Genomic DNA, 25,432 nt, shown 5'->3' with positions numbered 1-25,432 from the left:
TGAAATGGACTAAAGACACCTGCACTGAATGATCAGGATTCATTGTCTGTTTATTTTAATGTTTTTGTACATTGCAATTGGCTATAAACTGACCGTGTGTATTATACATTTGTATTAAAACTTGTGCCCAGCTCACTGCCTCCCCCCTTCCTTCAGGATATCGAGTCACTGATGTCCGAGGGGAACAAATCTCGTACGGTCGCTGCCACAAACATGAATGAGGAGAGCAGCCGCTCCCATGCCGTCTTCAACATCATCCTGACGCATACGCTGAAGGACCTGCAGTCTGGGGTAAGGAGCAAACATCCCTGTTCTAAGATACTCCTCCTCCTCCAAGTCCTGATCAAGGCCTTTTAATAACCCCCGGCAGAAGGCAAGGAGAGGTACCGGCTCCATGCACCGTTATGTAAGCATGTTTTTAGGCTTGTGTTCCGTGATCATACGGTGTAGACTGTCGGCCATTTTGAAATATCTGTGTTTTGTGGTTTTGCCTTTACAGCCCAGTACTCCTGTTCTCGTCTGCTTTTGGTCCCAGCTGAGCTCTTCAGTTACTAATGAACGTCGTTACTGAGCCATCTACAACCATCTAATCGCTGACTAATTAAAAAATGAAGCAATTATAGTTGAATGAAGTCTTCAATTAAGTAATTTGGAGCTCAGCTGGAACAAAATAAGGAAAAATCTAACTGATCGCAGAGAGAATTAAATTAAGGCATTTAGCAGCTGGGTGCTACAAAGTCCCTTAATGGGCAAGTTTGGAAGTCATGTCTCCTTGTTAGACCTGAGTGGATGGTTTCATTCAGCCCTCCAGGCCTGTTCAGTTGCACCACTGGAAATCATCTTGGGTAGTTTATGTCCTGTAGGGTTGTCTCAGGAGACCCACCTGACCAGAGTAAAGCAAAATGTCTTGGAGGATGACAGTCCAATATGTGCTTTAACCGTTGGGCTGCACAGGTTTATCTGCTGTGCTTTTCTCTTTTTTTGTGCCCTGTCCTTGGCCATATAATTAGTGAGTTGCTATCATCGCGCTCCCCTGCTCTCCGTGAAACTCGAGCTTGCTCTGACCACTAACACAGGCCAGACGCTCAACAAGGGCGGCTATTGTTTCCTGCCAGGGCTGTAATCTGCCCCTGCTGCCACACAGCTCGCCCTCCGAGGGCTTTAGTCTCGATCAGCGGAGATCCATGTTTCTTCATTTCTAGAAACGTTCGCGTTCCATTCCAACGCTGCTTTGTTTGTGTGTGTTTTGGAGTTGCTGTTTTTCGGCTGTGTTTTGTTTTAAGTTGGAAGGAAAGCCAGTTAGAATGCATGTTTAAGAGCTTCATCCATCACACACTGGTGTGTAAGCCAATAACCCCCCCCTCCCCAACCTAGAACAATGGCAGCTGTTGTATTGGGCTACCTTGAATATAATGGGCATTGTTTGCCCTCATTGCTGGCATACTTTAGATCTGTTTCTGCATTTATTGGTTTAATTACTATAAAATGACTAGCTTTTCTTTTCTAGGATTGAAAAATGAATGTCTGTGATAGAGCTTTGGGGAAATGTTGGCGTAATACAGACATTTTTACGAACTTCTCTAGTTTCCTGTGCTTGAAGCGAGAAGCTATTGGTGTAATAAGATTTTTCAGTACACTAAAATAGCTTGTTACCATAATGCTTTCCTTATGTCCTATATCGGTTAGCCTGCAGGCAGTTTTTCACACAAATGTTGTTCTCTTCTTAAAGTGGGGTGGCGGTGTGTGTGCAGGGGTGTGACAGGAAGTCACCCATTGTAACCCTTTGTCTTCCAGAATTGGAGCCACACTTTCGCTGCAAAATTCCTGACTTGTATAAAAACAGGGAGGAAACAGATGCATTTATTTATCCTGCATTTTAGAACAGATCTTTCACAAGGTGTCCCTTCTAGAGAGAACCAAGAAAGCCCATTCCCTCTAGTCTTTGCCCTGTTCACAGTATTGACATTGTGGTTGTGTGTTGTGCCTCTGTGCCGCTGCAGACCAGCGGGGAGAAAGTGAGTAAGCTGAGCCTGGTGGACCTGGCGGGGAGTGAGCGGGCCGCCAAGACAGGAGCGGCCGGGGAGCGACTGAAGGAAGGCAGCAACATCAACAAGTGAGCTGAGCTTCTAGTTAAACTTCTACAGTGTTAAACACACATCGTCAGAGTGCAGGCTGGGCTGAAGGGGCTGGTGTCCAATCCAGCCTCTACCATTGGCCAGGATTTCCCAGGGCAGCTCCCAATTGGCTAAGCAGTTCCTCTTTGATATGGCTGCCTCTCTTCTCAATGAACAGTGATGAAGATGATGATGATGTTGTCTCTGTGTGAGTGTGTTCTCTTGACTGGTATGTTCAAATGCTCCCTCAGATCCCTGACCACTCTGGGGCTGGTCATCTCTGCCCTTGCTGACCAAGGAGCGGGCAAGAACAAGAGCAAGTTCGTTCCCTACAGAGACTCTGTGCTCACCTGGCTGCTCAAGGCAAGATGCACTTCTCTTCTGCCACCCTTGTCATGAAGCCCTGGTGCTGGAGAAGAACTGACTCTCTTAGCTTATATCCCAAATACATTCTTAACCACTTTAGCCTGTAGAACACTGTATTTGTAATTTATGAAAAAAAAAATATTAATTTCCCCAATTAATTGACATGGTTCTCTCCACTTCAATACCTCGTCTCTTGCCCTTTCTTTAAATAAAATATGCTGTATGTGGATGTAGTAGCCAAAACAGTTACATATTACAAGCAATAAAAGTTAATACAAATAATACCAATAGAACATTATTAAAAATGCCGTTGTAGTTGTATCTAACTTTTACTCTCCCTCTGGCTCCCCCTACAGGACAGCCTGGGTGGGAACAGCAGGACGGCCATGGTGGCGACTGTCAGCCCGGCGGCCGACAACTACGACGAGACCCTGTCCACCCTGCGCTACGCCGACCGTGCCAAGAGCATCGTCAACCACGCCGTCGTCAACGAGGACCCCAACGCCAGGATCATCCGCGAGCTGCGTGAGGAGGTGGAGAAACTGAGGGAGCAGCTCACACAGGCTGAGGTGCGTTGGGTTGGGAGAAGTTGAGATGGGTGCATTCATGGGCTTAAGAAGACCTTCGACACCCAGCCTGTTAGGGATCTCTTTAAAGATCCAGTGTGAAACTGCTGACATGTTTTCCATCTTGGTTTGTAGGATGTCCAGTCCTGGTCCTTCTTTTGGTCCTACTTCTGTTGCTAACGTATGTTCTCAGCACTTAGAAAAATGTGCGATTTAGGGGTGGCCTAGGATCGGGTGCTCTCCTGGATCTGGGCTGCAGATTTCAGGCACTAAACAACTCTAGCGGGTTACTGTCCCCATGGAGAATCAACCTTTTTATACAGTTTCCTCAATGCCCTTTCACTTTTCCGTCCTGGTCCCAGTCGATGAAGGCCCCGGAGCTGAAGGACCGCCTGGAGGAGTCGGAGAAGCTGATCCAGGAGATGACGGTGACCTGGGAGGAGAAGCTACGGAAGACTGAGTCCATTGCACAGGTCAGTGGGGATGTGTGTGCGGGGCCGCGGCCTGTTGGACCCAGACCCCCACCCCAACTCTACAAAAACCCCAGAACTGGGAAGTGTTCTGCAGTGTTCCGCTGTGCTCTTGTGTTTCTCAGGAGCGTCAGAAGCAGCTAGAAAGCCTTGGGATTTCCCTGCAGTCCTCCGGGATTCGGGTGGGAGAGGACAAGTGCTTCCTGGTCAATTTGAACGCAGACCCGGCCCTCAACGAGCTGCTAGTCTACTACCTAAAGGTCAGTTGGCAACTGCGTAGGTCGAGCTGTCCCTGGCTTTGCCCCCTTCAGAGACTACTGAGCAGTGTGAACACAAACTACTCTACATCCTTGTTAGTGTAAGCTGGCGTGACGGTCGCATGCTTTGTTGCGCTCTAGAGCTCAGCTGTTTAGTGATTTGAAGGATTGTCCAAAATGTTCTCTCATTCTTCTGCTCCCAGTTGAGTTTTCAAAGCATACAAGCTGTCAGGGGAGTGTTTGTTTGGGTTGACTGTAATGGAGCTCTTGCTGTGGGGAAGAGATGACCTGTGCTGTATCCCATCGCCTTCCAAACCCCCATCTTCCCACAGGAGCACACCCTGGTCGGAGCCGCGGACTCTCAGGACATTCAGCTGTGTGGGATGGGCATCCAAGGGGAGCACTGTGTAATTGACCTCACCGTGGAGGGCCAGGTCGTCCTGACGCCACGGCACAACTCCCGGTACTGTACCAGAGAGCTCCACCGCTTCACCCTCCTGCCTGCCCTGCCAGCCCTCTCGTGCCTTTTCTTTGAGTCTCATGTACATGGCTGTCTCTCACTCTCTCTCCCTCCCTTCCCTCCTCCAGCACCTGTGTGAACGGCTCTCCCATCACCAGCCCCGTGCAGCTTCACCACGGCGATCGCATCCTCTGGGGGAACAACCACTTCTTCAGGTCAGCGGTTCACACTAACTGGGCAGCTGTGTAGTCGCTCACAGTGAGGCTCGTGTTGGTGGGGGGCGTGTCGAGTCTGACCCCAGTCCCTCTTTCAGGATCAACCTCCCGAAGAGGCGGTCGCGTTGGGGGGAGCGGGAGGACGAGGACGGCGCGATGAAGAACAGCAGCAGCAGCGAGCAGCTGGACAACGATGGGGACACGGCCAGCGAGGTGTCCAGCGAGGTCAGCTTCAGCTACGAGTTCGCCCAGACGGAGGTCATGATGAAGGCCCTGGGCAACAATGGTGAGCAGAGCCCGCCCCCTGTACTGCGGTGTGTGGAGCTATAATTAGGCTTGGTGGATTTTATTCCCCTCCCTGCCAATGGAAATGTAATTAGTGTTAACACTGTATTCCCATTAAAAAGATGCTGTTAAAACTGCAATTGAAATATTAGGGTCCAATCTTGTGTCCTCTGATTGAGGTGCACCACCACTTCTCCCCAGCAGAGGTCACTCTAGCCTGTAAATGCCCCATCCATCTGTGCTTTTCTGTGATTTCTATGGGGCTGGTTTGTCTGCCAGCCTGATGATATTTAGCAGAAGCCTTTTCTGTTATCTTTATGAATATTTGTATCTTTGCAACCTTACCCAGATACCTTAAAGTTGCTACAAATTAAAAACCCAATACTCCATATCAAATTTAAGAGTGCAAAACTCCCCGTACATTTTGCTGCACTTGCCTCCCTTTCTTCCTCACCCCTCCTGACACTCTCTCTCTCTCTCTCTCTCTCTCTCTCTCTCTCTCTCTCCCCCTCCCCACCTTAGACCCCATGCAGGCGATCCTGCAGAGCCTGGAGCGGCAGCATGAGGAGGAGAAGCAGTCGGCCCTGGAGAGACAGCGGCTCATGTACGAGCAGGAGCTGGAGCAGCTGCGCCGCCGCCTCTCCCCGGACCGCCAGCAGCCGCCCCCGGGCCAGCACCCCCAGCACACGCAGCACCCCCAGCACCAGCACTACCGCAGCCTGGAGCGCCTCTCAGGCTCCCCCAGCGCCCAGCAGAGGCTGCGCCAGTGGAGCGATGACAGGTGTGTGTCTGTGCGTGTTTGGATCCCTTCTCCTGGGACAGCTCCTTTACTACAACTTCTCCTGTATTTCAGTCCATTTCTAGTCCCCACACAAGTCAAGGCCTCGGCCCTGATGCTGTAGAGCCCGTATGTCCTCCGCCCTTAAAGACTTAATTGATCAAAGTCAGTATTAGGATAGAGAAGTCAAATCACCCTATTTATTCAAGTCTCCCCTACCCATGCCCCTCTCTCCCCCCGCCCAGAGAGGCAGTGTTGACGCGGAGCCTACGTCGGCTCAGAGAGCAGATCGTTCGGGCCAACCTGCTAGTCCAGGAGGCGAGCTTCATCGCCGAAGAGCTGGAGAAGAGGACGGAGTACCGTGTCACCCTGCAGATCCCCGCCTCCAACCTCAACGCCAACAGGAAGGTCAGATCCCGAGGCCTAATGCAGTTTTCAAAAGATCAGTTCTGGAACGTCCTTTTCAGTCCCCTTGAAATTACCAGCTGCAATGAAATTATAATATAATATAATGACTGTGAATGTCTGTCCCGGCTCCCTGCAGCGTGACGCCGTCCTCAGTGAGCCAGCGGTGCAGGTGCGCAGGAAGGGCAAGGGGAAGCAGATCTGGGCCCTGGAGAAGATGGAGAACCGGCTGGTGGACATGAGGGATCTGTACCAGGAGTGGAAGGACTACGACGAGGACAACCCGGTACGGATCTGCGTCACCCTCCTTCCTCTGCCCACGCCATCCCGCTTTGTCTCCCTTGAGTGGCAATGGGTTTAGTTCAGCAGCTATAAGCAAGCAAAGCAAGCTGTAAACATGGCCAAGCAGAGTGGTGCAGTTTTGTTGACATCTCTACCACCCGTTACAGTTATGTCTCTTCCAAGTAGGCCAGGGCATTGATGTCTCTTTTACCCCGGCGACAGGTCATGCGCTCCTACTTCAAGAGGGCCGACCCCTTCTTCGACGAGCAGGAGAACCACAGCCTGATCGGGGTGGCCAATGTCTTCCTGTCCTGCCTCTTCTACAACGTCAAGCTGCAGTACGCTGTTCCCATCGTCAACCAGAAGGGGGAGGTACGGCGCATGGGGGGCAGTGACCACAGGGGGCCTAGGAGAACTGTCTTTCAACTGCTAGCTGTTAAATTATTCCCTTAAGGGTGGGGTTGTGTGTGGAGACCCCGAAAGCCTATTTGGTTACATATCCGGGGATGTTTTATTAAAAAAAAAACAAAAAAAAAACATGGATTTCTGACACTGTCAATTAAAAGTAATTGAGTAGGTGAAGGAACCTCCAGCCAAAAAGGTTTAAACTGTTGTAGTCTCAGTAGGGGGGCGTGTTGTGTGACATCGTGCGGTGTTGTGTGACACTGTCGTGTTGCATCGCAGGCTGCTGGGCGCCTTCATGTGGAGGTGGTGAGGGTCAGCGGGGACTTCCAGGACAGCAGTGGAGAGGACAGCGAGGCGGGGCCAGACGGAGACGCACAGGAACGGCAGCTGGTCTGCATGGTGAGACCAACCAAACCTATCACTTTCAACCTATTGAAAAGTTCTTTACAACTTCACCACGAGAGTTATGTGACGTTTTCTCTCTCTTACAGATCAAGATCCTTCAGGCCACAGGACTTCCCCAGCACCTGTCCAACTTCGTGTTCTGCCAGTATTCGTTCTGGGAGCAGGCCGAACCCATCATAGTGGCCCCCGAGGTGGACCCCTCTGCCTCGTCCCCCACCACTAAAGACCCTCACTGCATGGTGGTGTTTGACCACTGCAAGGTCAGTCTGTCCAGGAGCTGCTGGCTCAAACCCCCCGCTCTCCTGTGAGGTTGACTGACTAACACTGAGGCGTAGCGAAGCAGGACGACTCAGTGTGTTTGGCCTGCGTCTCTCCTGCAGGAGCTGTCTGTCAATGTGTCGGAGGACTTCATTGAGTACCTGACGGAGGGTGCGGTGGCCATCGAGGTGTACGGACACAAGCAGTCAGACCCCCGCAGGAACACTGCCTTGTGGGACCTGGGCATCATTCAGGCCAAGACTCGTACACTCAGAGACAGGTGGGAATGTCAAATCCCAAAGTGTGTGTGGTAAAAAACTTTCCCGCGTTTTTTCCTTGCGGTCAGGGTCACTTTTTGCGAAACTGTTGGCACAGTGGTGTCCGTCCGTCCGAGAGCCAAAGCTCCCTTGTGTGTGACGGCATTACTGCAAGCTTCAGCTGCATGTGTGCTTGTGTGTCTGGCAGGTGGAGCGAGGTGATGCGCAGGCTGGAGCTGTGGATTCAGATCTTGGAGCTCAACGAGAATGGGGAGTTCGTCCCTGTCGAGGTGCTTCCTGCAAGGGATGTGCGCACCGGGGGCATCTTCCAGCTCCGGCAGGTTGGGCCCCTGTTGAATCCCTTAAATACAGACCCGGTTCTCCCTTCACACTCACTCTGTTACACAGCTACGTACTCGTCCTGCCACCTATTGTCTATCTTACGACGATCCTCTTTTTCATCACTCTTCCTGAATCTGTACCTCCCTCCTCCCTCTCTTCCTCTGTGCTCTTGTCCTCCATCTCCCAATCAAATTCAAGTGATGGGATCAGTTAATAGTGGAACACAGAGACTGACACTGCTGATCTCCTCTCTCTCCAACTCCCCCTCCGTCTCAGGGTCAGTCTCGCAGGATCCAGGTGGAGGTCCGCTCGGTGCAGGACTCGGGCACCATGCCCCTCATCGTGGAGTCCGTGCTGGCCGTGTCCGTGGGCTGTGTGGAGATCCGCCAGGCCAGGCCCAACAGGGGCAACGACTCCCAGCCGGTACGTCAGCCGTCACTTATTTCACACATCTGATGTATCGTATCACCTTCATAGCTCCTAAAAATATAAATACTGGATCCATTCAGGCCTTTTCTTACTCTATGATACAAGCATAAACGGATCAATGTCCAATTATACTAATTTGATACTTATATAGATGTAATTACACATTTTTATGTATGCTTTTTGTATGTGGTTTTATATATGTAATGTTTTTCCTTTTCTAAAAGGTGGAAGATGACGGTATGGACAGTTATCAGGTAATTCCAGTTTATGACAGTACCAGTATGAGTCTCTGCATGCAAGATTAACAGGGTTTTTAAATGGAAGGGATTTTTAAAGCTTAAATCCTTTCGGTTGTATTTCAGGAAATGTTGCTCTAGTTCTGACACAGCTGTACAAATTACTCCACTTAAACTCCAGGTTAAACTCTTGTTAAAATGACTAATTTAAAATCTATATATCGTTGGGACATTAACCTTCAATCAAAATATAATTTATCTCACAATTTCAATGGTTCAGATTTATCTCAAGATCACGGGATGATGGATTTATAAGAGAGTTCCGGAGATCATTTCTCTCCTAGTAATATTCAAGGTCCCGAGAGTTGAATTAAAAAGGACAAGATGACGTAATGTGGCTGTGGCCTCAGCCACCGTACCTTTGCGCTGTGCGGAGGCGGTGAATGATGTGTGCTGTGCTGTGACTGCAGGACCGCGATTTGGAGAGGCTGAAGGAACAGTGGCTGACTGCCCTGACCAAGAGGCAGGAGTACCTCGACCAGCATCTGCAGAAACTCGTCATCAAGCCAGGTGCGGACATGGGGAGCTGGCCAGGCCCTGCTGTTAACTGTATTAGCAAACTGCTTTTTTTTTTTTTTTTAGCCTTTTAGTTGAGTGCATCTTTTCTTGGTTTGTTGCATTTATTGTTCATTTTAATGTAATTGTCATACTGTTTAGGCACTTAAGTTTTATTGATATTTACTGCTCTCTTTTTACCCCTCCATCCCGCATTCTGTCTCTCGCTCCCTCTTCCACCCTCCCAGACAAGTCAGAGGATGATATGGACCGTGAGTCGCAGCTGCTGGAGTGTCGTCTCACACTGACAGAGGAACGCAACGCCGTGATGGTGCCGTCCGCTGGCAGTGGCATCCCAGGGGCGCCTGCTGAGTGGTAAGGCAGCCCACCTGAGATGCCTTTTAGTGAGCAGGTTGAGACCCTGGCCTCGGAGAGCCCCCAGTCCAACACTTCAACTCTTAATTCCAGTTCCTAGAGCTTTAATTGGTATTCCCTGGAATCGCCAAAGCTTTTTCAACAGTACAGAGCAGAAACGGTAAAATGCATAATCATGCCACAAATATGCCCTGGCACAACCCTGGTGTAAAACCTTTTCCGGTGTGATTTAACAATAAATCAATGAATGATATGCGCATTGCAAGGTATAGAGTTCGACGCATTCCTTGTGTACCAGCGATTTGCCCAAAATAGAGGCCTTTTACACCAGTGTGTAGCAGCTGTATCTCTGACTAATCTGGGGCTGATTTGAAGGCCTCTGATTGCAGTGTGTATTTGTTCACAGGTCCCCGGTTCCTGGAATGGAGACGCACATCCCCGTTCTATTTCTGGAGCTCAGCGGTACGTGCTGTGATGGTTGTGAGCGAGACGTTTTCAAATTCATCGTGATTTCACAGACCTGATCAAGCATTTATAAGAGCGCTCTGTAGAAACGTGGAACAAATCACTTTAAGCTCACTGCAGTTTTCCAATTTGCTCGGTCATAGAAAGTCCCTGTATACGAGTGTTGTTTATTGTGTGGCTAAATGTTTTTTTAACATCCTTATTAATGTTTTTCTATATGCAGTATCTTCTATAGTGTGTAGTGTAAAAATACATGCAAGTCTGTTGCAGGAATAATAACAAATTAGTTGTCCTGTTATGAGATTTTCTGTGCAAAATATTCCAATGCAAAAAGACCCTGTTCCAAAGTGAGATAAATGACAGTTCAGAGTTACAATCTGGTGTTTTACCGGCCCCCCCTTGCTGTGTGCAGCGGATGACTTCAGTTCGCAGGACAACCTGGATAAGCCTGAGGCGGGGGGATGGGACGCCATCCTGAGTGGGGAGAACGAGAAACACTTCTTTGAGCTGCAGATCGTGAAGCAACACGAAGCAGAGGTGGGTTTCCTGGTCTTCTTTCGGTGTAGCAGGTTCTATGCATTTGTGTTGTTTTTAGTGTTAGACGTTTCAGATGCGTGTGCAGCAGCGGGTTTGAAACGTACACTGATCAGCCATAACATTATGACCACCTGTCTAATATTGTGTAGGTCCCCCTTTTGGCGCCAAAACAGCCCTTAGCCATCGAGGCATGGACTCCACTAGACCTCTGAAGGTGTGCTGTGGTATCTGGCACCAAGACGTTAGCTGCAGATCCTTTAAGTCCTGTAAGTTGCGAGGTGGGGCCTCCATGGATCAGACTTGTTTGTCCAGCACATCCCACAGATGCTCGATTGGATTGAGATCTGGGGAATATCAAGTCAACACCTTGATCTCGTGATTCATCAGACCAGGCCACCTTCTTCCATTGCTCCGTGTCCAGTTCTGATGCTCACGTGCCCATTGTAGGCGCTTTCGGCAGTGGACAGGGGTCAGCATGGGCACCCTGACTGGTCTGCGGCTACGCAGCCCCATACGCAACAAACTGCGATGCACTGTGTGTTCTGACACCTTTCTATCAGAACCAGCATTCACTTTTTCAGCAATTTGAGCTACAGTAGCTCGTCTGTTGGATCGGACCACACGGGCCAGCCTTCGCTCCCCACGTGCATCAATGAGCCTTGGCCTCCCATGACCCTGTTGCCGGTTCACCGCTTTTCCTTCCTTGGACCACTTTTGACAGGTCCTGACCACTGCAGACCGGGAACACCCCACAAGAGCTGCAGTTTTGGAGATGCTCTGACCCAGTCGTCTAAGTCACTCAGATCCTTACGCTGCCCATTTTTCCTGCTTCTAACGCATCAAGTTTGAGGACAAAATGTTCACTTGCTGCCTAATATATCCCCCACCCACTGACAATAACGAGATTATCAGTGTTATTCACTTCACCTGTCAGTGGTCATAATGTTATGGCCGATCGGTGTATATTGAAAGCATTTGCTGCCTTCAGACCATGACATGACCCAGAGATCATGTGGCAGGAGGGGTGAGGAAGGATAAACAGCTGTTTGTTTCTGAAGTGGCTAGTCTTAAACTCAGACACCCCTTGTTTTACAAGAACCCTTCTCATGTCGCATTTCACCGTAACTTCTGTCGCATGCCATGATAAAGCATCGCCTGACTCGAGAACAGAGGCCTGTATAAGCTCTGTGCTCCTCTTCTTTGCCAGGCAGCCCATCCGGTTGAGCCTTATGATGGTCATATGAACACAGAAGCAGCGGGTTTTGTCCTTTTTCTATCATTTTATTAATGAATGTATACCTTTTCATAGTTGGGAAGCTCTGTTTGGCAGTTTAGAATGTTTGACATATTGTGAAATATTTATACTTTTAAACTAATAAGAAGAAGAGGAATACTTTGATTCGCCCTGTGTTGTCTGTTGGTGTACGTGTCTCATCGGTGCGGCGTCTGACCTCTGACCCCTCTCCCGTTGTCCGCAGGTGAAGGCTGAAGCCTCCTGGGACTCGACGGTGCATGACTGCCCACAGCTGAGCCGGGGGAGTGGGCCAGAGCAGAGGGTGTACCTGACTGTGAAGGCTGTGGTGCTGCTCAGCCACCCGGCAGACATGCAGCTCATTCTGCGCAAACGCATCTGTGTCAACGTCAGTGGCAGGCAGGTGAGGAACTGGAGAATAATTTATTTATTTTTAATTTTTATTATTTTTTATTTTTTTATTGTGACATTACTTGAAAACATTAAGGTGTAACTAACCAGAGCTGTGTTTGTCTGACCAGGGCTTTGCTCAGAGTTTTCTGCGCAGGATGTCCCACCGAGTCACCGTCCCTGGCTGTGGAGTGACTTTCGAGATTGTGTCCAACATTCCTGGGGTGAGTGCACGGGCAGGCAGTAGAAGTGTCTGTGAGTGGAGAAGAGGGGAGTGGGGGGTGGCAGGGCACCTGTGTGTGCATCTCTGTGGTTCGTGGTAGTGTCTCTGCATTGTGTCTGTGGTGCTGCATACTGAACGCAGAGCTGTGTCCCTAAGGATGCCCAGGGCCTGGAGGACAGGGAGATGCTGGCGCGGCTGGCGGCCAACATGGAGAACCCGCAGTCGGCCGACACCGAGGCGGCCATCGAGAGGTACCTGCGCAGCGTCCTGGCCGTGGAGAACATGCTCACACTGGACCGGCTCCGACAGGTCAGCCCCAAACCCTCCCCGGACATGGCTGCACTGCACACGCACCCTCACCAGGAGAGGGGGATCAGTGCGTGGAGGAAGTAATAATGCTAATCCTTAAACTTTTAATCCTTAGTATTCAAATATCACCTTTTATATGATACTATGGATAAGCTCTGTAAGTATCCTCTCTAAGCAGGAATCTGAAATATGAGGATGTAGTTCACTCCAGCTAGAGCTGCACTCCTTGTGTGTTGGGAGACTAGGCCTGCGTCCAGTGACCCACACCCACTGAGCTACTGGAAAGGAGTTAACCACCTCCCTGTGTGTATACTTTTACGTGGATGTGATTTGGAGTGAAAGCAAGAGACTCTCCCTTTGAAACTGAACGGCACTCGATGTTTAGTAACTCGCTTGTTTTGGGTGACTGTTCTCTCTGTGTCTGTCTGTAGGAGGTGGCAGTGAAGGAGCACCTGTCCAGCAAAGGGAAGGGCAGCAGGCGCAGTCTCAGCTCCCCCAATGTGCACAGGGTGAGGCCCTTTTGAAAACTGACATCAATTGTTGCACCGGTAAACGCCACCTTGTGCTGGCGACTCCTGTCAGCTTGTGACCTCCTTCCTTCCCTCTCCTGCAGCTGTCCGGGAGCCGACAGGACCTGTCCCCCAACTCCCAGCTGGAGAACCACAAGGTGAGGAGGACAGCAGCCTGTGAAGAGTTCGTGTCTGGGGAGAGAACTATGACTGTTCCTGTTCATTTAAAGAACTGTGCCTTCATCACTATTGTCTCGTGGATATCTGTGCAGGGTCGCTGGGAGAGTCAACAGGATATCTCGACTACTTCGCCCCAGTTCAGCCAGACTCTACCACGCCCCTCCCTGTCCAAGAAAACTGAACCAGAAGAAGGTACCCTAGGTGGCCTCTCTTTCTCCCCCCTATTTCTTTCTCTTTTTCTCTCTTTCTCTGTAAATGGAATACGTGTGTGCTTCTGCATCCTTCTCTTCATTAAGCATCCCACTCTGCCATTGTTGATCATCACTGTGATTTTACAGTAATTCTGCCATATTTACGTGTTTGCTTGTTTTATTTTTGACGGGCATGTGCGAACGATTCAATTGGAGTGCTCTCCCACTCAAGTCAATAGACGGAAATGTCTAATTTATTTAAACAGATTTCCTTTCCCCCCCCCTCATCTTTGGGCAGGAAATAAATAAATCTAAAGCACAAAAACACAAAATTGCTCTCAATACACAACCATAATCATTCCTAACCGGATCCCGAATCCTGTTGAGATGTTTGATTTCGGATCCGTTTCAGAATACTTTCAATTAGCAATTTTTTTTATTTTTTAAATCACTCCCTTTCCCATGCTTTTCTCTCCTCCTTTTCCATGTCGCTTTTGTCCCGTGCTTGCCTGGCTTCTTCCTGTCCTCTTGTCCCCATCTCTCCCTGTCCCTGTGCCTCTCTGTGCTCAAGTCCCTCTAGGTATCTCTGGACTGGCTGCCTCTTATCTCTCCCCAGTGAGATCCCTGGTCCCCCCGATGCCCAAACTGCTCAAGTCCCTTTTCCCTGCCAGGGATGACAAGAAAGACCTACGACCTTCACCCCTCGCCAATCAGGTGGGATCTCGGGCTCACTTGCAAGGGCGTTTTTGTATTTTTTAGGTGGTGTTTTTTTAGCATTTTCCCTTTCGAACTGCAAGCGCACAATTTCCCAAAAGGAATGTGCACCCCAAAATGTTGAAGCCAGCTTCAGCTACTGCTTTTTGGTTATTTAATTTAATCTTCCAATTTTGAGGGCCCTGTCCTTCTCTTCCCTCCTGTGCTGTAGAAGCCGAGGAAGAGACAACGGTGGCGTGGGTTTCAAAACGGGCGAGGCGAGAGGTTGGTTGCCAAGTGATTTCTGCAACACGTCTCCAGATCCTGTTTTGACTGAAAGCGGATACGTGATGTATCTTCTATAAACCCTTTGAGTGGAGTTTCTCCGGTGACCCGAAATATATTTCAGAAATTACTTTGCAGCCAACTTCTGAATTGGCCCCTTTAGGAAAGACATGGAGACTAGCCTGACTCCTGTCTTCTGTCTGCCCCTGGCTACTCCAGTAGGAATCCCTGTAGTACAACGATCCAAATCGCTCCCAGATCCTAATTTTTCTGCCCCCCTACCCTCCCGAAAGTCTCACTGATTTTCCCAGTAATTTTCCAGCGAAGATCACCAAATCCACGTGACAGTGGAATAGTAAAATACTGCACCTATGCGGGGAATAGGCAGACATATCTTGGAAGACCTGGTTATTTCCCCTAATTTTGAAATTCTGGAATAGTTACTCTGTCCAAGAAAGTAAAATATTCTGAGTAGAAGCAGTGCAGTCATGTGGATCTCTCTAAGGGGGAGTCAGCAGGTAAGACATTGAAATGACCTTTTGAGGGTGATGCACTAATAGCTCTTGAATGGAAGCCAACATATTTCATTAGAACTTCATACATCTGAACAAATGGGGGGGTGGGGGTTAAATGCCAGTAGGGATCATGGGAAATGTACTTTTAACCGCACTGTATCTAACCTTGGTTGCGTTGCAGGTTGTCGGTCAGGAATGTGTGGCCATGGCGGGAGAGGACAGGGTAGTTGTATTTGATCTCCTGGCTTGGGGTTCCGTATGTTATTTTTGTGGTTTTCTGGTGACTGACCTGCCCCTGCCTACCCATTCAATCATTTCCCAGGTGCTCTTTCCACCTCTCTCTCCAGTCCTTTCCACGCCCTGTGCTGCGATTCTGATTGGACGGCACAGGGCGTGAAGGCTCGGTGCACTTAGAGGGAAACTCGGTTGATCCGTACTTTGTGGGATATGACACTGGGAAGCTAAACCGCCTGTTCTCGTGCTCTGGTGTTACTGCTCAGAAGCCTTGGAAGATGCAGTGTGTTTGACACCGAGACAAGCTGCTGCTGCTGCTGAAAGCCCTTTTAAGGCATTTTCTGCAAGACCCAGAATCGGGTAGTGGGGAAACTGTCTAGAAAAAGCAGCCAAGGTGGAAAACAGCCCTGACTAGTGTGTGTGTGTGTGTGTGTGTGTGTGTGTGTGTGTGTGTGTGTGTGTGTGTGTATGTATATATATATATATATATATATATATATATATATATATATATATATATATAATATATTTTCAACAGATTACATCAACAAGAAAAGTGCACTGAGTGGACGAGTTGAAGGAAAGAATAAACAAATTTGCATGTTTTGGAATATGACCACAGACTGAGTAATGAAATGTTTACTGTCTGCACCAATTATGTTTTCTTCAAATAATGCAGCACAAATGGTATTTAAATAGAATCCACACAGATTTATGTATTTTTATCAGGAAAATTAACAAGATTCCAAATCCCTTCTGATAACATGCCACTCTGGAAGGGATATCCCATTTGACGTGTCATGTGACTGATTTTTAAACCTCCCTGGATGTATTCAGGAAGCAGTGTTCAACCCTGGTCCTGCAGAGCCTCAAACCAGTCAGTGTTTTCACCAGTTTCTCAAGACTGGGAACACATCACAAGTGTTGAGCCGTAACGAAAAAAGACGCTCCTTCAGTTAAGGGAGATCAGGCCTTCGAGGGCTGTTCCAACTGATCTCTAGGTGACTGGATGTACCGACTCAGTGGAGGCACTTAATGTCTTTGTAAACTGATTTTAAGGGCGAGCTATGAAACCTGCTACATTGGAGGTGGTGGGGAGGGAGGCGCTCTAGGACCAGGGCTGGAAAGCCACTGCTTTAATGAATGTATTTCAATTGGTATTGAGTTGCAGGGTTGATTCCCTGCACAGCAATGCTTGTTTTGATAGGAGCTTAAATTTTGTTAAGATCTCTGTAGCAAAGATGAAACTCAGAAGCTTTTAATGAACAATTGCCCTGAACCCTTCAAAATGAACCACCCCAATGAAAGATGTGTGATAAAATTAAGATCTGAAATAATACTGTAAGCAAAATTTCCTTTTACATCTACACCTGCAGTTGGTCTTTTATCTTTTGAAAATGCTTCCATTTTTATTTCATCTCCCCCCTCAATTAATATTCCTCTCCCTATTTCTTGAGAGGACATATAAATAATGGATCTGGCAAGACAAATTGCATTAAACAGAGATGGATTTCTCAAACTTGCTGAACACTGCAAAGTTCCCCCAGTTTCAGCAAGCTTGCAGTTTCCTTTGCAGAAAAAAAGGCCTATTGATCTGAATTTCTTTGAAAAGACAACTTTATTTATTTTAAACCACTAATTTGGAATATTTGACTGCGCTCTTGCTATCCACCAGTTCTGGAGACCCATGGAATAAAGCCGTGATAGCTGCAGACCCACTTGACTAATGAGCAAATGTATAGATCATGTTTGTTGATTTCAACGGTAACCACCTGCTAACCTGTATCTTTTAAAATAACCTAATCGCTGGTTTCCTGCCCTTTAGCCAGTGCCTCGGATCATGGTGCAGTCTGCAAGCATTGAGGAAAGCCCTCAAAAACCCAAACTGGTATGCTTCCTTTAAACTGCAGCCTTTTCGAAAGCCAGATGTGTAGAATAGCTTTTTTTCCCAGTGGGGGATTTTTTATTTTATTTTTTTTACCTGATCCAAGCTTATTATGTACTAGTTTTGTAAGGTGGTGTAAAGAAATAGTTACCACTGAACTGGTTCTTGTTTCACAGATGGAGGTTATTACACGTTTTGTGGTTTTCCAAGTCTGTAATGTAAACTAAGTGTAGAGATTTTAGCTGTAATTTTTACCGATTCTTTGCCCAGTACCCTCTTAGACTAGAACCATCTTGCTGATTAGAAATAATTTGTTTTGTGTTTCTAATTATTCAACACTTGCTGTAGTCAGTAACAGAGTCGATTGCTCCCCAGGTGCCTAAGGAGGAGAGAATCTCTCGCTCTGTGGTCGTGCCAGACAGACAACTGGACAACCCCCCAGTGTATTCAGCCTCACACGAGAGCTCCGAGTCTCCCCAGAGCCCGGTGAGCGAAGCCTCCAGCGGCTACTTCTCCACCAGTGTTTCCACCGCGACTCTGTCCGAGGCCTCCGCTGCGGCCTGCGACTCACCTACCCTCCCGGCCAGTCAGGCCCTGGCAGGTAGTGTGGCATCGGCCAGTGTGGTGGACTGCGAGAATGAAACTGCCCCGAGGAGTGGTGGTGGGAAGGAGGCTGAGGGGGTCCTAGAGGCCCTCCCAGTGTCAGAGCAGGATCCTCAGGGGTCCTCAACTCCACGGCGGCAGCAGGCAGAAGGGACAGCGTCTGACAGGAACGGGATTCCTTCTCTGGAGAGAATAGACACTACTGCCATTACTACAACTACTACCACAATAAGCGCACAGGCTCCCTCAGAGAGCACAGAGCAGACGAGGCCTGAGCCCTCCCCGCCCAAAGCCGCAGGGGCCAATCCTTTCAAGATCCAGAAGGTGAAGACTCAGGATCTGAAGTCTTTCACTCGCATTCTGGGTGAAGACGGTGCGCCGACTCCGGAGGAAGGGAGCGATGCCCTGGGGGAGGGCAGCAGAAGCGCACCGGGGCAAGGGGGCGGGTTCTCGGAGGCTGGGGAGGGACCCCCTCGGACTGGTGAGGAGCAGCAGGCGTCCCGAGCAGAGCCAGAGGAGACGCTGGAGATCACCTCTGACTCGGAGGAGCACAGGGAACAGCCGCTCCCTGATTGGCTGAAGGAGGGGGAGTACGTGGTTGTGGGGACCAATAAGAGCGGCACGGTTCGATACGTGGGGCCCACAGACTTCGCAGACGGCGTTTGGGTTGGAGTCGAGCTGGACGTTCCTGCGGGTAAGACTTCCTTTTAGAATTCCTGCTTATCGAGTCTCCGCTTATTGAGTCCCTAAGATATTTTTTATCTCCTCCATCCCTCCCCCTGTTACTCTCACGTGTCTAGAGGAGTTGGCCAGCACTTATGTTCCTCTTTGTTCACGAGGCTTTTATGGTGCTAAAAGCGCTTTTCCCCTCTGTCATGTGGAAAGGATCTGACTTTCACATTTCCTGTACCTCTGCCAAAGCCCTGAAACTGTTGACTGCAGCCATTAATCTGAGCAAGGACATCAGCAGCTGATGTCTAATGTCTAGAGTACGTTGTTCAATCGCACAGGTTAAAGTCGAGCTGGACTTTCTCAGCTAATATAGAGATCATGGGCTGCTGAGTTAAACCAATCAAAGGCTGTCCTATAGGCTGCAGGGGTTGTGCTCCAATCCAGCCTCTGCCATTGGACAGGAGATCCTAGGAGGAGAAGGAAGTCTTAGATTTTTTTGTTGAATCTCAATTTTCCCTCTCCAATTCTGTTGAAGAATCGATGATATTGAAACCGTAGTGTTGCCAGGAAGCCTTGCTCTAACTCTGGTGTTTCTCATCTGGTCTTCACAGGCAAGAACGACGGGTCCGTGGCGGGCAAGCAGTACTTCCGCTGTAACCCCGGCTACGGAGTTCTAGTCCGGTCGGACAGGGTGACCCGGAGTAGCGGCCCGGCCAAGAGGCGCGGCGACAATCGGCGCAGCGGCAACTTCTCCGGCTCCAACCCCAACCTCAACGCGCTCACGGCCCTGGCCAAGGGAGAGGGGGCCAGGGATCGGGCGGGCCTCCGACGGGAGAAGCGCATGTCCTGGAACAGCTGAGGGGAGCGGGGGGCCCAGCGAGGAAGCGGGTCGGCCCCTCGGGGGTCGATCTGTACCCACCCTGCCCAGACGCCTGGTCCCGGCTCTTTATGGAGGGTCTGCTCAGCTGAGGTTGGCTCGGATTGGGACGGCTTCGAGGGGTAGGGGCCTGTGAACCTACCCTGCTTTCTAGTTTGTGGGGCGCGTGGTGACTGCAGAGTGAGCAGGGCTGTCGCTGTGCCTTTGCACCCGTCCTCCACTGCTCGTATGATGGAGGGTTACTAGTCACACAGCAGTGAGTGCCTCCTGAAGTAGCAGTTCTGACACTATATCTGGGGAATTCGTGCACCCCCCCCCCCCCCCCGTCCCCTCGGACCTTCCCTGTGAGGTTAGTGTTCCCACCTTCCCAACCGAAGCCTCGCCTCTTCCCAGAGTCTCTGCCTACTACCATATTTCACATATTGTCGCACTAGGATGTTTTTTTTTTTTTTTATACGGGGAGAAAATAAATCTCCAATATTGGGGAAACTTCTGTGGTTTCCTGGGAAAATTAAAGATCCAACATCCCCGTCTGTCTCAAACAAAAGTTATAAATATTCCCATGTGCCTTTAAGAATCATAGATTTCTTGTTTTTGTCATCGTTTTGTTTTTAATGAAAATGCCTTTTATAGAATTTCGAGTGATCTCAGGGAATGGTGAACGATAGTGAATGTGCCTTTGGGAGAGTGGAGGTAATGGTTTGCTGTCGGTGTTTTTACACCGCAACACAGTGATTCATCTGTTTAAGTCTGTGTTCTCGGAGGAAAGCCCGTTTGTTTTTAAATTCCAGGCCAAGGTATTACAAATGGGTTGGAGGCGATCTTTTTCAGAACTGGGTGTCTCAACCCTGGTCCTTGAACATCTGTCTTGTGGGTTTTATTCCAGCTGAACTCCATGATTTATTCCACGTTCTCCACTAAATTTAATGTATTGGATCCTTTCAATAAAGTGTGTTTGCGAGACCGATTTCAGACACCAAGTAGCTGAACCCAAATCCACGAGCGCGCCGAGTTTTCGACTCCTCATATCTAATCTCCTAGAACAGTTGAGAGGAGGAGTGAAACTAAAAAACGCTGTGCAGGGGTTACCTGGGTTGGAGCTCAGCTGAAATGGAACTCCAGAAAGTGAGGTCAGGGGTCAGGGCTGAAACCACGCCCACCTCCTCCCCATTGGACAGAGCACCATCCTCTGCACAGATCAGCCCAGGCCCGTTGTGCGAGTACCAGCAAACTATTACTGCAACTTTTTCTAATGATGAAATTTTATTGTATGCATGTTAAAAAAAGATATATTCTAATCGGTTAAGATGGGTGTCCGAAGTAGCAGATTCTGGCAGCGGAAGAGAATTCAACATTTCGCGGTAGACCCCTTCCCCGGGGGAAAGGGGGGTCCGGCATTCACACTACGGCACCTGCGGCCTCCACACTGGACGCCTGGAAGAGCTCGATTTTAAATGCCATTTTAATCGCCTGTAAAGATTTAAATTATGTAGTGGTTTAGGGAGTTTGAATGAGAAGACTGGGTGATTTTCAAAGCTTTTTAAATTTGTATTAATCTTTCCATGTCGAAATCAAGCTGGAATTCCAGAATCATGTTTGAGTGGGGACAGCCCCCCCTGGAATATAATTTGTATTTCTTTCTCATATCTACATGGTCTCCTGCTATTGTTTGCACCTTTTAAACTTTTACTGTTGTGGAAAAGCCAGCCGCAAAAGAAGCTTTGTAAATCATCCCTAGAATCTTATTAAAAGTGCATTCCTTTTTGTTAGTGTGTGTGTGTGTGTGTGTGTGTGTTGAGGTACACTCTCCTTGTTGCACAGTATTTTAGAGATCAGAGTCTAGTAGAACAGAATTCACTTCCTGATCAATTTGTATAGTTCACTAGCAGCTGATTTTTCTCACTTTTCTCACTGACTAAGACTAATTCTACAGGAGCTTTGGTTCACAGACATCAGATTTAGTTCAATCATTAGTAAGGTGATTGTTTTTCTGGTTTGTTTTTCGTTTGTTTTATTTTGGCATTGTTTCCTGTCGATGTATGTGGTTTAACAAAACATTTGCACAAGCTGTTGAGCTAATTCTACTCGACAACTAACAACTAAAGTAATCTTTTGAAGCTCAACTTAAGACATTACCTAATAAGGTGTTGGTGGGTGGAGGTGGTGCATTTTAATTTATAAAGGTGAAGTAACGCGGCCTAGAAATGCGTGCACAGCTTCGCCTGGAGGTTTTTAATCTTTTGAATAAGGGAATATGTTTACAATAACGAACACCTGCATATCGGACACTGTGGGCCATTTTCTCCTGCTGAGCATTACCTATAAACTGACCGGTCTCACTGTCGAGTTAATGGACTTGACTAGTGCAGTGGAAGCCAATGTTAACACTATGGGCATCTCTGAGGTGCTGCACTGACATCATTAACACTGCCCAGCATTAAAACTGACCAGCATTTAGTGTTGAAGTTCACACCAACCATGCACTATAGTTTTTACCATAATGAAGGGTGCAGTAGGGCTGAACTAACTGAGGTCCGGCTCTGCAAAGTGCTCCTGTTCTGTAGATCAGTCTGAGCTCATGCTGATGTCCCTCCATCATTTCAGCAGCGGAGCACGGAGAGAGAGGATCCATGCTGGAGCTTTGGAAATGTCTGTAGTTCTGTGTTGTTTTTTTTTTAATACCACAAATATGATCGGTGTTTAAATTGTGGAATTCGATGAGAGGTGCACAGTAGTGGACACTGAGTTTGAGATTTGAGAATTGGTCTCAACGGGAGAACATATTTAATGAGCTGAGCTGTGGATAAATCCCCCCGTAATTTGATATGTAAGACGAAACCTGCTCATTGTCACAGGTTAACGAGTCCATGCAACGTGTTGGTATCTGAGGACCTGCATGGGAACAGAGCTGGTGTAACACTCGTTCCCCTCATCCACTTCCTTTAGCTTTAAAATGTGCCGTGGAAACAGCCACCCGGGCAGGAAAAGTAAGAGTCTTGGAGATTACAGAATGAGGTTGCAGTATTAGAAGGAAGTTCAATAAAGATCTTCTCCTTTGAAACAAAAATCTTGGATAGTGTTCACAGCTCCCCACCGCTCCCCAGATGTTTGCCTTTCACGCTGTCCATTAGCAATAAAATAGATCTGTGTGAATCCCCAGATAATCCATTTATTTCTCCCCCTCCACATCAGTAAGTGCTGAATTTTCACATAGCCAGCAAGTATTGTACATGCCTTGACACAATATCGGGATGCTGCTTCAGCATTTTTGTGTTACTCGCATTTGTTCCACTTACAACCCAAAGCCTGACAGCTAACCCATAAGTAGTTGCTTACTCAACTTTCTACTGAATAAAACGGGGCTGTGAGCCGTTAGTTGTCAAGTCTAATTCTTTAGCACGTTTTCTGTTTTCCTAGTTATTCACCTTCTAGATTTAAAGCTCGAAACCTGGAAATCTACATCCTTGCCTAAGGCCATAGTACATGTTGGTGCTACACCATTTCCATCGTGGAAGGGGATGTTGGCCTGGAGACACACCTACCAAACGAGGTTCTCAATCCTGCTCCTGGAGGAGCCCCTACCCTGCTGGTTTTTGTTCCAACTGAGCTCTCAATTACTTAATTGAACTAAGCTGATTACATTGGACTCTTTAAATTGTGTAACTGATAAAAAGTTGCTTCCTTAATAAGATAAGTTCCTTATACAATTTTGTACTTAACTTAAACCCCCTCCTGTTCAAAATAATTAAAAGGCTCTGATTTAGGAAATTAGTTCAATTAAGGGATCAATTAGGTAATTGAGAGCGCGATTGGAACACAAACCAGCAGGGTAGGTATTCTGCCAGCACCAGGATTGAGAACCACTGATCTGCAGCATTGCACAGCCCTGGTAATGTCTTTCTATATCATGGAGTCCTGTCCAGACTTCTAACATAAAAAGCTGCAAACGTCTTTGTCACAGAAGTTGGATGCGGTAAAAAGCATGTAGTGACTTTATATGTGCTCTCTGTGCCTAAAGCGACTCAAACCAGTAAAGTCATTAAATTCAGGTCCCTTAAACTATTGAAGGGGGAACATCCAGACCTCTTGTGCTTTGAGAACGCACACATTTGTCCAATCTGCAGTCCAAGTATTGGTGTTCACTCAAAGCACAATCTCTCAGCCTCTTTCTTACATTAAATCCCAGACTTGTACAACTGCTGCCATGGTATACGGACCAGGCCGTTGTGGACGTCTCCATACCGACGCACACATTTATTTGAAGAAGCTCTTTCGTGCATGTAAGAAATTGATCGAATAGTTAGTCTGTCGATAATTTCGGGCACTAAATCTTAAAAGTATTCAAAAGTGGACACACAATAGTTTCTGGGCAATAACATTCCAAACTTATCATTTGATAGTTTCTTGGAATTAAAATAGTTCTGTTGTTCCAATTCACACATCTTTCCACAGTGTAAAGTAAAAAATGCAAAGTGCTGATCACTGCCGATGAATTTACCCCACATTTAAGTATTACAGCACGACAGGCTTGTTTTTGTTTTGCACCTTTTAAAATCTTTATGTATTCTTCACAATTTGGTGATGAGATTAATGGTCTGGATGCAAAATGTAATCCTTCATGGTTCGAGAGGTTGGCTGTTCTCTCTACCCTTCACTATGGCACTTTGAATTGCACCTCCTCTCTCGCTCCCTCTTTCAGTGGGGAATTTGGGCTTCTTGCCGGTGCTATCTCTACTTGAACGAACAACTGTGTTTTCTACCTTTTTAAGTGCCTCGGAATAGCCGACGCCGGGACAGGAGACTTTCCGGTTACTATTGTGTCACTCTGGAGCCTTTTCAAATCTGCAGATCACACCTTTTATTTTTACCAGCTGTGGGAGGGGTCAGAGAAAATAGTTTTAAATGCATTACCGTACTGTAGGTCCAGAAGCTCTAGGGTTTGCCTGTACCTGGATCTGAGCTCGCCTTAATACCGGTCAGGGCAACTACACCCAAGTACTGCCAACACAACGGCAGCGCTGTGGCCACGCTGGCACTAGTGTGTAGGGTGTCCTTGCCCTGTGATGCACAGCACCCTGGCATGGCTCGTGAGGAACACATTACTGTACAAGCTCACATCAGCCAGTCTAGACGGATGAATAGATAAAAATGAACTAGACCAGGTCTCTGTCATATCCAGACACAAGAATATGATTAAAAATAAATAAATGAAGTAAATCTGACGCAGATTTCCAATGCAGTTTGTGATTTCTCCAGATCCTGACCAGCTCTTTATGTCCGCGATCAGAACACTGTAATCCATTACCGAACAAGTCATTTCCCAGACTCTCTTGTGTGGCTGTGCTTTTTGTTTTAATGCGTTGTTTCAATGGTTGGCGTGTGCCTGTCTCTTTGTGTCATTGATTCTGTGTAGCCGGTTAATTAGTGCGCGTGTAGATACATATGTATGGTATATGTACAGATGCACATCCAATAATATATACGAAAATAAAATATAAGGGCACAGCAAATCTTTGGGATGATTGAATGAACTTTTTTGTTTTGTTTTGATGTTGTAATTATAATGCTAAGATCCAAAGAGAATTGTGTATGAAACTGTACATTTGTTTTCTTTGTATTAAGACTACTGTAATCACACTATATGAATAAAACTGCAAATGTTTTATGATAAATTGTGTACAATGTTATTTAATATACAGCAGACACCTATTGAATTTAATTTAAATGAGAAGGATGTGGAGAGATGGGAGAGTGTGGAGAGTTAGGTCCATATATTTGGACAGTGACACAGTTGTCATCATTTTGGCTCTGTACGCCACCACAATGGATTTGAAAGGAAACTAACAAGGTGTGCTTTAAGTGTTGACGTTCATCTTTAATTTGAGGGTAGTTACATCCACATTGGGTGAACGGTGTAGGAATTACTCATTTGTATATGTGGTACCTCCCATAGAACTGGCATTAAAATGGTACCATCGACAGAATTCTTGTGATAAAATGGATTCTATTTTAGAAGTTGAATATCTTCTGTGAGGCTCTCTGACTCACTGCTATACACTGCTGGAGCTCGCTTACTGAGAACGACCCCTTGGTTGATGAGGACATCACTCTGCGCTCAGCACTGTCGATGGCAAACATCCCATGTGTGTGTT

The 25,432-nt window shown here is 47.6% G+C and overlaps 1 protein-coding gene across 4 annotated transcripts in view; it reads left to right on the top strand.

Moving 5' to 3' along the window:
* The window catches only part of kif13bb (kinesin family member 13Bb), a 43,539-nt gene extending 18,587 nt beyond the window's left edge, over window positions 1–24,952 (top strand). The window contains exons 8-41 of one of the 4 annotated variants that reach the window (XM_066697508.1): window positions 157–291; window positions 2,001–2,113; window positions 2,366–2,477; window positions 2,837–3,049; window positions 3,409–3,519; window positions 3,642–3,776; window positions 4,106–4,236; window positions 4,362–4,448; window positions 4,547–4,734; window positions 5,256–5,514; window positions 5,757–5,919; window positions 6,056–6,202; window positions 6,421–6,570; window positions 6,883–7,002; window positions 7,095–7,268; window positions 7,389–7,546; window positions 7,732–7,864; window positions 8,142–8,288; window positions 8,519–8,548; window positions 9,001–9,100; window positions 9,334–9,460; window positions 9,867–9,922; window positions 10,338–10,462; window positions 11,941–12,117; window positions 12,236–12,328; window positions 12,484–12,636; window positions 13,068–13,145; window positions 13,250–13,303; window positions 13,418–13,517; window positions 14,088–14,230; window positions 15,191–15,232; window positions 17,069–17,131; window positions 17,504–18,425; window positions 19,015–24,952. In XM_066697508.1, coding sequence (XP_066553605.1) covers window positions 157–291; window positions 2,001–2,113; window positions 2,366–2,477; window positions 2,837–3,049; window positions 3,409–3,519; window positions 3,642–3,776; window positions 4,106–4,236; window positions 4,362–4,448; window positions 4,547–4,734; window positions 5,256–5,514; window positions 5,757–5,919; window positions 6,056–6,202; window positions 6,421–6,570; window positions 6,883–7,002; window positions 7,095–7,268; window positions 7,389–7,546; window positions 7,732–7,864; window positions 8,142–8,288; window positions 8,519–8,548; window positions 9,001–9,100; window positions 9,334–9,460; window positions 9,867–9,922; window positions 10,338–10,462; window positions 11,941–12,117; window positions 12,236–12,328; window positions 12,484–12,636; window positions 13,068–13,145; window positions 13,250–13,303; window positions 13,418–13,517; window positions 14,088–14,230; window positions 15,191–15,232; window positions 17,069–17,131; window positions 17,504–18,425; window positions 19,015–19,262 — 5,187 coding nt within the window. In that variant the 3' untranslated portion in view covers window positions 19,263–24,952. The remainder of the gene's footprint in view (window positions 1–156; window positions 292–2,000; window positions 2,114–2,365; window positions 2,478–2,836; window positions 3,050–3,408; window positions 3,520–3,641; window positions 3,777–4,105; window positions 4,237–4,361; window positions 4,449–4,546; window positions 4,735–5,255; window positions 5,515–5,756; window positions 5,920–6,055; window positions 6,203–6,420; window positions 6,571–6,882; window positions 7,003–7,094; window positions 7,269–7,388; window positions 7,547–7,731; window positions 7,865–8,141; window positions 8,289–8,518; window positions 8,549–9,000; window positions 9,101–9,333; window positions 9,461–9,866; window positions 9,923–10,337; window positions 10,463–11,940; window positions 12,118–12,235; window positions 12,329–12,483; window positions 12,637–13,067; window positions 13,146–13,249; window positions 13,304–13,417; window positions 13,518–14,087; window positions 14,231–15,190; window positions 15,233–17,068; window positions 17,132–17,503; window positions 18,426–19,014) is intronic. The other 3 variants (XM_066697510.1, XM_066697509.1, XM_066697511.1) reach the window with 3 other exon arrangements.
* The last annotated feature ends 480 nt before the right edge of the window (window positions 24,953–25,432 follow it).

This window comes from Amia ocellicauda, chromosome 1, assembly GCF_036373705.1.
Source record: "Amia ocellicauda isolate fAmiCal2 chromosome 1, fAmiCal2.hap1, whole genome shotgun sequence".
Classification (NCBI taxonomy): domain Eukaryota; kingdom Metazoa; phylum Chordata; class Actinopteri; order Amiiformes; family Amiidae; genus Amia; species Amia ocellicauda.
Note: the sequence above shows the minus strand (reverse complement) of the source record. Positions and strands in the feature narration are given on the sequence as shown.